This window comes from Pelmatolapia mariae, linkage group LG12, assembly GCF_036321145.2.
Source record: "Pelmatolapia mariae isolate MD_Pm_ZW linkage group LG12, Pm_UMD_F_2, whole genome shotgun sequence".
NCBI classification, from domain to species: domain Eukaryota; kingdom Metazoa; phylum Chordata; class Actinopteri; order Cichliformes; family Cichlidae; genus Pelmatolapia; species Pelmatolapia mariae.
The window spans coordinates 15,022,773-15,035,167 of record NC_086237.1 but is presented as its reverse complement, the minus strand read 5'-3'; the positions used below and the strand labels follow the sequence as shown (position 1 = coordinate 15,035,167).

The window sequence follows — 12,395 nt, the reverse complement described above, 5'->3', positions numbered from 1 at the left end:
TTGACAGGAAATCATTATTTTTTACTGACATTTGCGTGTATCCAAAAGTAAAAAATATATGATGAGAAAGTAGCATCTAATCTCTGTCAGTGCCAGAGGAACTCTGTCACAGCATATTCTGTATTGTAAGTTGATGTAAGGAAAAAAAAGGTTCAAGTGCAGCACCTCATCAGTGTCACAGTGTCCACTCTTCTCAAAGTGAGGAGCTCCTTGTGGGCAAAGTGAAGGGAGACGTTACATTGTAATTTATGAGCCCGCCGAGGGTCGTGTCTCCACCAGGGTTAATGGCCTGCTTTACAGCCTGCCTGTGAGGATGCTGGGAAAAACAGTTGGCTGCCGTCTGCCGGAGATTTGACTCGAGGCTAGACTCCTCATAGAATACCAACACGTCACTTTGCCCCCTCTGAACACACAGGGTTGCATGGTAGGATACACCCAGGAGACGTAATGTGAAAAATCATTTTGTTCTTTGAGGGTTGCCGTGTGTTTTAAGGTTTCCTGTCAAATCTTCAGGAAATGCATCTTCTCAAATGTAATACTCCTCCTAGTTCAAATCCAATATGGCATAAGGATCATATTTAAATAGATCCACATTAGACTGAGCTCGTTTTGTTTCTGTGATCCTTCAGGAACAGAAGTTTTGCCAGCGCTATGACCAGCTAATGGAAGCTTGGGAGAAGAAGGTGGAGCGCATTGAAAACAACCCACGGCGCAGAGCCAAGGAGAGCAAGGTGCGGGAGTACTACGAGAAACAGTTCCCAGAGATCCGCAAGCAAAGAGAGCTGCAGGAGCGAATGCAGAGGTGGGATGATTTGTTTTCCCCACCGGCACAACAGACACTGTTAATGTAACAGACTCAATCAGTTTGATTTGTTGCCTTATTACTGCTGCCCTTGTAAAGCGTTAACGTGGATTTGTTTCATCATGTGATGTAGGTAGCTCACTGACAGCAATGTGTGGGTAGATTTGAATGAACGGGTCTTCTTTTTTCCTTTTTGTAGCCGTGTTGGGCAGCGAGGGAGTGGGCTGACCTCATCTGCAGCTCGCAGTGAACATGAAGTCTCTGAAATCATTGATGGAATATCAGAGCATGAGGTAAGCTCTTCTCTTAAAGTGGCTTAGCCCCTAGACTTGGTCTTCATGTGTATCTTGTATTTGTAAGTTGGGAGAAATGTGATATGCCTTAATATGTAAATCTGTATATGTGAGCGTTCACCTATTTCATATTAAATATGTGAAGTTTGTGAGCTTAAAAATTGTCTATATGTTAATTGCCGCTGGTTTAAAGGCAAGTGCAGCTCAGGCCAAATATTGATGTGTAGCATTTTAGGTTCACTGCACTTTGGATGTTTTTTATTGCTCTTTTTTTGGTGACACCTGCAGTTACTGGTGGCAGTACTGATACCAGTTTAATGCTGCACCTCACACAGTTATAGGTGTACAAAGAGAAAAAAGGACCAGAAAATCTGTCAGTAATTGGCCTTTCCTATCATCATGCTGAACAATCATCTTTTTGTTTTGTTTGTTTTTTGAAACACACGACGTGAGTCTTTGAACAGAAACTTGCTGTAAAGTGAAAGCTGGTTACCTTGCTGAGAAGTCAGGGGTGTGCTGTTGCCTGCAGCATTTCATCTGAGCAGATCACTAGCAGTTCCTCCTTGTTTCCTTACTCTCTGTCATAATTCAAACTGATTCACTGACAGAGCAGTGCCAGAGATGCTGACATAAATGATGCATTTGCTCTGACTTCAATATAAGTCAACTTGTGTTTTGTTAGGTGAATTTAAATGTGAAAACGCTTTAAATGTGAAAACGCTACAGTGGGAAATGTTTGGTTTGCTTCGGCTATGATTGTCTTGTCATCAGCTTTCCAGTGATTGGAGGGTTGCATGTCTAATTGACTGACAATAAATAATCGCGACATTGTCAGGAATAAACACGTCTTTAGAGTCCTGACTTCGGTTCAGGAGATGAAGCTTGTGGTGAGGAAGAGGATGACGTTTTATCTAGATGCCAGGCATGCTGTCTTTCTTTGTGTTTTCACTTTTTTGGCAGGCATAAATTAAAATTTGCCTTCGTGGCACTTTTCTCCTCTACCTTTGGTGCACTTTGTATGTGACCAGTCTCTAGCCACATGGATAAATGCAGTTAGGCAGAACGACAATGTTCATCACAGCCACCGTATTCGAGATAGCAGGGTAACATGTCAGATTCCACAAACCAGCACCCGCTCCTGTGTATTTTTAAAAAAACGACCAACTATACCTTTGAGGCCACCACAACCCAGAAGCTAGCACAGCTGCTTTCAGCTGGAATGCTCTCAAAGGCTTTAGGAGTTTCTGGCAGTTTCTACTGGCTCTCTCACTTGTAGTCTTCCCTCGTTTCTCTTTGCTTTATGTACTGTGTAATCTGCACAGTTGAGCCATAGCTTTAGCTACAGTAATCATAGTTCTTGCCCGTTACACTCTGTGTAATTGTTCTGTGATGAATCTAAACCTTCAGGTAGAAAATGGGGAACTTTAGCTTGGTCTTCAAAATCACAGTTGAGTAACTGCCTGGAGATTTGCAGGTTTTGGAAAGAGTTTGAGCATTAAAAATATTTTGACATTTAAGAAAAAAAAAAGACAAAAAAAAAAAAGACTAGACATCAGATCTACTAAACCAAGTGTCGTGGGGCATTTAAAGTACAAAAGCTAATAATTACTCCAATTGAAATGAAATTCAGTTCTCAAAGTGTATTTTCAAATTGAAAATATAGTCACTGAAAATATCACAGACCAGTCACATACAAAGTACACCAAAGGTAGAGGAGAAAAGTGCCATGAATGCAAATTTTAATTCATGTCTGTACCTTCAGACTCGAGATATGAAGGATCACACCTATGTTTTATCATCTGAGACAGGGTCCCCCTCACCAAAGAAGTGAAAGCACAAAGGAAAGACACAACGTGACTGGCATATAGATAAAACGTCATCCTCCTCCTTCTCACCACAAGCTTCATCTACTAAACTGAAGTCGGGACTCTAACACACAAAAATATGCACAAAAACTCGTACTTATTCCTGACAGTGTCATGATTACTTATTGTCAGTCGATTAGACTGCAACCCTTCAGTCTTTGGAAAGCTGATGACAAGACAGTGCTTTTCATTTACAAACCAGTCCTGAGGTTTTGGTTCTTTGTTACGTTGCAAATAATTGAGAGATGGGAAATAAGTCTGTGAAGGAGAGCTGCTATTAGACCTAGCATAACAGAGCCTGCTGAGTCACCAAATCACACTGAAATTCTGTGCTTGTTTTCCAAATGCTTCAAACATCATGTGCTACCACACAACTTTTTAAGAGAGTGCATGTCTGCATTAGCACTTGGCTGTATGTCTCTCTCTGGAGACCAGCCCACTCACTCCAGGATGTTAATTTCTCTGTCTTGTGTGGGTTTGTGGCACGCTTGGACACTAGAACACAGAGAAGCAAATGCGACAGCTGGCAGTCATCCCTCCTATGCTGTTTGACGCTGAGCAGCAACGCATCAAGTTCATCAACATGAATGGGTTGATGGGCGACCCCATGAAGGTGTACAAGGACCGGCAGGTTATGAATATGTGGAGCGATCAAGAGAAGGACACGTTCAGAGAGAAGTAAGCTCCTTTCCTTTGATAATAACACATCTAGAAACAGAAGCTGTTGGACACCCACAGCACAGCATATGACCAGACTGTAGGTTTTCCTTCATCTTTACAGGTTTATTCTGTTTTCAGATGCTGTATTAACTTTCAGTTCAGCTCTTACTTTCATAAAATTTCCTGAGACTTGCTTTTTATATAACATGGTGAACTGCGTCTTTTACTCCCTGTGAAACATGTGTGACCGAGAAAGGGTCAGGGAGTTGTTGGTAAGGAAGTGAATCTTCCTCTTTCGTGAGAATTGAGAAGAGGCGGTTCAGGCAGCCAAATCAAACCCGTGCTGTAAAATCGTCAACTTTAAAGTTTGGCCCCACACAAACTTCAGCTTCTTCTTCTAACAATACTGATCTAAAAGAAATACTAAGTAACCGGTATTATTTATTTATTGAAATATTTATTTATGTAATAGATTTTAGATTTAAAGCAGTGTTTTTGTTTTTCTCCTTTTTTCTGTTCTTTTTGTTTTATTTTTTTTAGGTAAGCTGAGTCATAAATTCTCATTTTCTTTCTGTGTGATCGCTGACGTCATCCCACCCCCAGGCACTCTCTTCGTGGTATTTTGTGACTTTCCAGAAATTACCATTATTTTGGATTCATTCTGTTGCCTTTGTTGTGCTTCCACAGGTTCATCCAGCACCCCAAAAACTTTAGTCTGATTGCATCTTTTCTAGAGAGAAAGGTATACTTTTTTCTCCCTCTCCTCTCCTTTGTTTTTGTTTCATTCCCTTTTTTCAAGGCATAAGAAATGACATTTGTTTCATGTTTCAGACGGTGGCAGAGTGTGTGCTCTTTTACTACTTGACCAAAAAGAATGAGAACTACAAGAACATTGTGCGAAGGAACTACCGACGCAGAGGAAGAAGCCAGGTATTTTCATCTTTGAGGCTTACACTTCTGATAGATTCTCTGCATTGTGATTGAGTTGAGATAAGATTGTTTTTGTGTAGAGCACATGGGGCACTTTATGTGTAAATATGGCACACTGAAAGACTTCAGTCCCTTTAAAATCAACTCAGAATGAGGCTGATAATATGTCCGTTGTAAACACAATCATCATCTCACCGTTTTAAACCATTTTTCTGTAGTAGGGTGACGTTATTTCTGCTCCTAATGAACTCTGTTATAATGTATCTAACCTCAGGTGCTAACTTCATGGTGACACTAATGAAATGGCACATGTAGGGCGACCTTTTCGTATGTTTATGAGCAAACCATGTCATCTTTCCTGAAGAAACTGCTTATTACCAGGCACTTTGCGCCATATCTCTTGATTAGCAGCTAGCATTTACAGCTCACAGTCACAGAGGGAGGTATCTGCAGAGGAGGAACAGAAAGTGCATTGCTATACATCAGGATGGCTCCAAATGGTAACAGATTATTTTTGGGGAGAGGAGAAAATATAATAGGAAAAGACTTAATATAAATGTTAATGTCTTTCCAGCTTCACAGAGTCCAATCTTTTTCTAAGTATTGTAGTGTTGTGTTGAGATCATTATTAATTTCACAGAGCGGGAGAGGACATTAGGGATGCTGTGCAAATGGAGAAAAAAGAATTAGCTTCTCTGTGTGAAAGGTGCATTTTTAAATTTGCTCTTGTCCCTCCCTAACAACAAATGCTAAGTAAGATTTTGCCAATCGTTGTTTGGTTGTCAGGAGCTACTGAAAATATGTCTATATTACAGAGATACACATTGTTTACATGGTTTGGGTGAGCATTTGCTCAGAATGATACTGCAAATACCTCAGAAAGAGAATATGAGATCTTAATTCTTGATGAAGAGCCGACTGATCATTGTTAAGCAGTATTTATGGTTTTAGGTCGAGCTGCGTGTCAGTGCTGTGAACTCTAACCATAAAAGCCCAGACAGGCAGGAAACTGCTGAGGAAGTGGTTCTGGGTGCTTCAGGAGCAAGAAATGTGCTGCTGTAATTTCGGAACTTTCGCATCCTCTTTGGTTTTGCCTATGCTAAAATTGAAGCTGCTTAAATCTTCATTTAGGTAAAGTGAGATGCATTTGAAAAAACAATAAAAGAAAGCAAGGTTTTAGAAATGAGGAAGAGTGGAATTTCTTTTTTTTGGTTTCATATTCTGTGTTTAAAAAAACAATAAAAAAACACCACCACCACAAAAGCCAGCCTGACACCGTCGGCTGGAAAGTCTCAGACTTGAGTTCTGCCACCAAAATTGCTAAGTCATTCGCTGTTTGGAAGCAAGCAGAACATGCATGAAATCGGAGAAGATAAATTGTGGTTTGTAATGCTAGAAAGATACTGGAGTAATCTACTCAAGTAAAGCTGTTAACCACCGACTGCTTCTTTTTATATTAATCTGATGGGCAGGATGCACAGGATTTTGACAAAATCTGAATGCCTCTGCATTTGCACACTGAAGCGTGTGCGTCAAAGATGTGCAAATTGCAGGAGATTTTTGGGTTGTTTGTCTTTGCCAAACTACTTGGGATTATCTTTGTAATACGGCACCTCATTGTTGTGTTTTTTTTCCTCACAGCACGGTCAGCAGCAGCAGCAGCAGCAACAAGTGAACCGGAACAGCCAGGAAGACAAGGAGAAGGAGGAGAAAGAGAAGGAGGCAGAGCGGGATGAAGAGAAAAATGACACTGAAGACAAGGAAGATGGAATGAAGTGAGTTGCCATTAATAATTTAAAAAAAAAAAACAAGTCAAAACTATCCAAGCAAGCTTTAGCACTGTGAGCTTTAAATTTGAGAGCACACTGACAGCTCAAAGAAAAGATGGAGTTGAGTGGGTGAACCCATACAGCTGGAGTAATTTTTCTTACTTGATCTTTTTCTCCAAGTCACAATTTTTCGAATTGTTCCATGTCAGGATGCAGGAAATGGAGTAGGGGTAATTTTTGGCTATTGGGAGTTGATCTGGAAATGCAATCATTATGTAACCCTTGAGCTCTTTCTCCCTCACCTCCAGCCAGACTTTCCACCTACAGCAATTTTGAGCTTCCATTTGCTCTCCCTAGTAGAGCAGCTGTTTTCCTGTTTACGTTCATCCCTTTGCAAATAGCGCCAAGTCTCATTTTTAAAACTCTGTGCTTATTTTGTTAGTCTGAGTTGTTTTTGGTGAGGAAAATAAGCAGTGTAATTAACCTAGCTGGGTGCAGTGTTGAAGGAGGGGGTGTTTTTAGGCACGGTGCCACTGAATGAGGCAGAAACAGTAGGAATTTCATTGCATTCTGTTGCCTGAAAATTATTAGATAAATCCAGCCCTCTGCGTGTGTATTTAGGCACTATATTATGTTGTCAGCTGAGAGTGTACACTCTAGCAGTTTCAAGCAATGGTAGGTCATATTTGCAGATGTGTCAGACTGCAGGAGGATGATGATGATGAAGCGTTGCCGGGTGCCTGCCTGCTCTGAGGCGAGGCCAGGGGACTCCGTGACTCCCAGCACACCCCGCTGCCTGCCTGTCACCCCTGGCACAGCTGGCTTGCCTATATTTAGTGTGCCACCAGCTCCCCTCAGCAAGATTAATGGAGCTGGGGGAAGATGAATGGAGGAGCAGAAGGTTCAAATTCAGTGGCTGTCTCCTGGCATGCCATTGTGCAGACACTCGATAAATTATCCTGGAAATAAAAAGAATGGAAAAAGCAGCGTCTGCATACACGTTCAAATTTTTGATTTTAAGTTTGTTTCATTCTGAGGTATTATTGCCCATCCTCATTTGGACAAACATGTCCGTGTCCAGGATTGGGACAGTATACCCACGCAAGTAATTGCATCAGACATATAAGGTCATTATTTTTGCATATCAGAAAACAGTGCATTAGTTTCATTTACCTGCTTCTCTGTCCACATATTGAATAATGTACCACAATTTCCCAGTGTTACTTCAGTGAGATGCTTTTTCTTGGTCCTGCTGTTTTTTAGCGTTGTAGTATTGAAATGTGTCACAGCTCCTGTTTGTTCGATATTTGCATCCTATCATTTGCATTATTTTTTGTTTTTTCAGAAATTATTATAGTCCCAATAAATATTAAATAAAATCTATATCCCTGATGAATATTTGGAACCACTTTTTTTTTTAATCTTGAGTCATCATTTTGTGATGCAGAACTTTGCCTGCACAAAACTCACCACAGATCTTGCTTGTAGTCTGATCTTCTGCAATAAAACACTTGATTTCAGTTAGACTGAAGCCATTATGCTGTTGAATCATACCCCCACCCTACCTTTGTTTTGTTTTGTTTTTTTTCTTTAAAAGACTATTATCAGTGCCTCACAGTGCTGCCCAGAAATTAATGTCCCGTTTAATAGACCTGAACATTCAGCAACCCGGTGCATTCTCTTGCTGACTTTGTTGACATTTTCCAAATACAGGGACGACACCTCTGGAGAAGATGCAGAGGACAAAGAGCCTCCCGTGGCTATCAAGGGTCGACGAACAGCCAATAGCCAGGGACGCCGCAAGGGCCGTATAACCCGCTCTATGACCAGCGAAGCAGAGGAGACCTCAGCACCGCCACTCAACAATGAGCTCGGTTAGTATCTCTTGCATTGCAGCAAATTGGTGCAGATTTCTCCTCTCTCTTCTTTCAGTGTTAAAAAAACAAATTATCATATGACTTAAGCCACGCTGAACTCTGTAGCCTTAGAAAACAGTGTAGGTAAACGGCATGATAAAATTGCTATTGAACTTATATACAGATGTAATGACATACTTTATTACAAAATCATTCTAAATTAACCCTATAATTTTTAACTGGATGTAAAAGATTAAGATGGCATGCAGGAATAAATTGTGTGCATTTGTTAACAGCAATTGAACAAGAGAGAATCTTTACAGATAAATATTTGCCATCATCACTCAGCACAGAGTTTGGTCACCTTTGATCTAGTTGTGGCCTTTGGTCCCGTACCACAAGAGTGCACTGTTGATCCTTTGTCTGTTATTCGTGTTGTCTTATTCAGTCTTAAACTCATTACTTTTGCCTCACTGTCACTCAAACAGCATAAAAAGAAATCGTAATGGGTTTAAAATGTGGCAGCATTAGGTACGCACACAAAATCCTATTGGCAAAAGATGAACTATTAATAAAGGACTGTGTGTCAGCACTGTCCCCCTGCTTAGCTCTGTTTCATGTTCTAACAGATGGTGTGTAAGCTGTGCACACACAGACAAACTAGCTTCAGGCTAGGATGGCATTTTTGATGTTTCAGCATTTGTGCATACATGCTGCAGGTGTAGTCACAAAGAATCCCCTGGTGACTCGGGCTGTAGGGGCTCTCAGTCAGCGGCCACACCCCTGCCACTGTTTGCTCCCCTGCTAGCAGAAGTGCTAGCTGGCCCAATGTGCCCTTCACAGGTCCATATAGAGGACACGTGAGCACAGACTCCTGCTGCGCTGTCCTGTCATGGAAGGCCAGGGACAGCCTGGCTTATGGTCTGTGCAGCGAAAGAAGCCAGTTGTTATGTCTATAATCATTAACTGACTTCTCTCCTTGGATTTCCTGCTTCCACCATCTAAAACAAACAGTCCCCAGCGACCCATGCTGCAGTGCTTCACTAGCAAGCAGTTCAAGCCACCCTCCCCCTCTTATTCTTTTTTTTTTCTTCTTTAATTTCTCTCTGTCTTTCTTCTCGTCAGTCACTCCCTAACAGACATAGTGACAACTGCCCACTCCCCCCTCCACCTCCTCCCGCCTTCTCTAACTTGGTGGTTCTCCTTTTTTTGTCTTTTTTTTTTTTTTTTTTCTAACAGCCAATCTTGAAATGAATGAGAGCTCTCGCTGGACTGAAGAAGAGATGGAAACTGCCAAAAAAGGTAAGACACCTTTCTTTTCTCATGTGAAGTAGCTTTATTGCAGGTTTTATGTATTATAATAAACTCGTCAACGCAAAGAATACTTATCAGCTTCAAGCACTGTTCGAAAGCATAGACAAGTGATGTGGCTGTGACTTCCTGTTGGTGTGGTAGCAACCACCACGTGCTGCTAGGTTATGTCTATGCATGTGTATGTCAGTCTGCCTGGACGGAGTCTGCTGCTTTTTGGAGCCGTTTCCCTGTGTCTCTGGGTCAAGGCAAGCCTGTCTTTTATCAAGGAGGCTGTAAAGTCTGCCCCTTATCAACCAACCCCTGCGAATGCGGCAGTCATTAACTTGGGCTGTTTATTGTCTCTCACTGAAGATTACTTAGCTTATGGCTGATTCATAAAGGTCACTGACATTCTGTCAGTTTTCCTTGCACCTGCACTCTCTGAGTATGCTTTTAAAGTTTTTTTTTTTTGTGTTTGTTTTTTTTTAATATGCAGTACATTACCCTCATTTGCTGATTCAGTGAGCTCTTTACCTGCAGTAATGTTTACTATGCTTTAAAGACACGTTTACATATTGCAAGAAAAGGTGAGTGTGTGTGTGTGTTGGCAGTGACATTGCATATAAAGATCTCTCTTTACTCTTCACAATAAATGTGTCCTTTTTTGATAACTTCTAAAATAGTGGGCAAAGTTGATCAACTACCTCTTTGTAGTGCTAGGTCTTCTGCACATGATTCACTGGGTTTCACAAGGCGGCTGCTTTGTGGTAATTTATAGGTGATGTGTCATTGTGCTTTGTGCGACTGGCAGGCCTGTTTTTGAATGTTTTGAACAGCAGATGAGGTGCCTTGCAAACAACTATCAGAAGCTCCAGTGTGATATTAAAATCCCATTTAGTCTGCACCTGCTTTGTGCTTTGTGTCCCGTCTCCTGCAAATTGGTACTTGTGTGTTTGTGCAGGTTTGTGTGTTAAGAGGTTATTTTGTGATAACTGGCACTAGCCTGGCTCGAACACGGTCCTGTGTAGTAATCCTGGTTAATGTCTTCAGTTCCATTCTCCTGCTGTAGGATTAGTGGGGCACTCCATCCAAGAGGATTAGCCTGGCAGCTCTGTGGGAGCGGGGCTTCTATGAAGGGCTTATGTAACCACAACCACAGAACCCCAGCTACAGTACCAAGGGCTGAGGAGGAGGAGGAGGAGGAGGAGGTCGTTTTATCATCAGTTCTAGCAACAACCCCCACACCTGTCAAAAGGGATTCCCTTTCCAAGAATTCAGACATTCCAAGATCACAACCTCCGTCCTCCCATTTCCTCAGTTACGCTTTAGTTTTGAATAAGCTTGTCAAGGTGCTTTCCGCAGCAGGTGCTTGACATGTATATGTTTTAAATAGGCTTAGGTGTCCCGATGCTAATGTGTTTATCCCTTTGAGCTAACCAGATCTGAATAATGGCATTTATAGTGTCTGGCTGGGCCTCACCATTCCTGCGTGGCAGTGCCAGCCAGCAGTGCCTTCGAGGATGGCATGGCCACACTTGGAGATGGATCGCCCTTGTCTTCCCCAGTCAAAGATTGGCACCTCAAACAAGGGATGAGCAGGCTTTGTAACTCTGTCTTAAACCCACCACCCTACGCCTACGTGAATGTGGGCACATGCAAGTAATGTGTAGCAAAGGCTATGCCTGTGTGTGCTGGAGTGTGTACCAGTCTTGGCCAGCATTTATGTAAGTGTGCTAATCTGCCAGGCTTCGCTTGGGTGCAGGCAGCCAGGCAGCTGGATAATAGGCCCAGCTCTGCATGCTGGAAGAACCCATTTAAAGGAGCAGCAGGTAGAGAATGCCATATTATCTTTTCTCCCTTTCTCATCCGCCGTTGCTCCAACTCTGTCTCTCGTTCTGTCTCTCGGTTGGGAAGATGGCAACAGCCCAGATTTGCAAGAGCTGTGGAAGATTTGGCAAGCGCCTCTTTCCCCCACTCACTTTCTCTCTCCTCTCACTGTGTGTTGTTATAAACTGGAGAGGTCACATTCAAGATGAAAAGCAGGTCAGTCAGGAAAAATGTGAAAGCCTTTATGCTTTCTCATGGTATCAACATCAACTCCCTCTCTCACCCCTGCTGCCCCCACTCTTCTCTCTGTGCTTACTCTCCACTTCTGTATCCTTTCCCTTTCTCCATTGTCTCTCTGGCTCAGTGGCTCTGCTTTCTCTGTGTTTCCTCGCTTTCTCCAGGCTGCTCTCTCTCTCTCTCTCTCTGCTCTCTGTTTACTCTTGGACTGCCCGAGTGTATGTTTGTGTCTGTGTGCTAGAGTATTAACGAGAGAGAGAGAGAGAGAGAGTTTGTACTCACTCATGCGGTTGTGTGTGCGTGTGTGCATGTGTGTGTGTATGTGCATGCCGCGGTGCCTGCTGGCAGAGTGAGGTAGGGGGAGGGACAGACCGACGGAAAGAGGGAGGGAGGGAAAAAAAGAGAGATAGAGGAGAGATCAGATGAGGAGAGAGAGGCTGAGCACATAGAACCGCCCCACAGTCCCACTTTCCTGTGGAAGTCTTCCCAGACGACCGCCATTGGGGAGAGGAGCGACTGAGAAGAACAGAGCAGCACTCACCGAAGCACAGGGAGGACAGAGGGAGAGGGAAAAGGAGGGGAGAGGCCAGGAACATGTGCTGGTTTAGAGTATGTCAACCTGACACCGGCTCATGTATCGAGCCAGCTGGCAAGAAGAACACCGAGACTGAGCTGTTTTCATCTCCTCTGCTCTGGATCCGGAAGGCCCAGCCCTGAAGAGCTTCCCTGCTGGCCCTCGAGAGATCAGACCGTCTGATAGCGTTATCCAGAGCAGGGGCACGAGACGACGACCAGAGCGACAGGCATGTGACAGACAGGAATAACCACTTTCTGGCCGCACCAGGTGTTGATTGGACTTTATC

General features: G+C 42.8%; 1 protein-coding gene across 4 annotated transcripts in view; it reads left to right on the top strand.

The window, feature by feature from the left end:
• Nucleotides 1-12,395, top strand: part of ncor2 (nuclear receptor corepressor 2) — a 92,616-nt gene that overhangs the window by 53,386 nt on the left and 26,835 nt on the right. For all 4 annotated transcript variants that reach the window (XM_063490280.1, XM_063490278.1, XM_063490279.1 and 1 more), the window contains exons 10-17: nt 630-802; nt 1,002-1,095; nt 3,460-3,638; nt 4,308-4,362; nt 4,452-4,550; nt 6,192-6,325; nt 8,033-8,193; nt 9,415-9,477. In XM_063490280.1, coding sequence (XP_063346350.1) covers nt 630-802; nt 1,002-1,095; nt 3,460-3,638; nt 4,308-4,362; nt 4,452-4,550; nt 6,192-6,325; nt 8,033-8,193; nt 9,415-9,477 — 958 coding nt within the window. The remainder of the gene's footprint in view (nt 1-629; nt 803-1,001; nt 1,096-3,459; nt 3,639-4,307; nt 4,363-4,451; nt 4,551-6,191; nt 6,326-8,032; nt 8,194-9,414; nt 9,478-12,395) is intronic.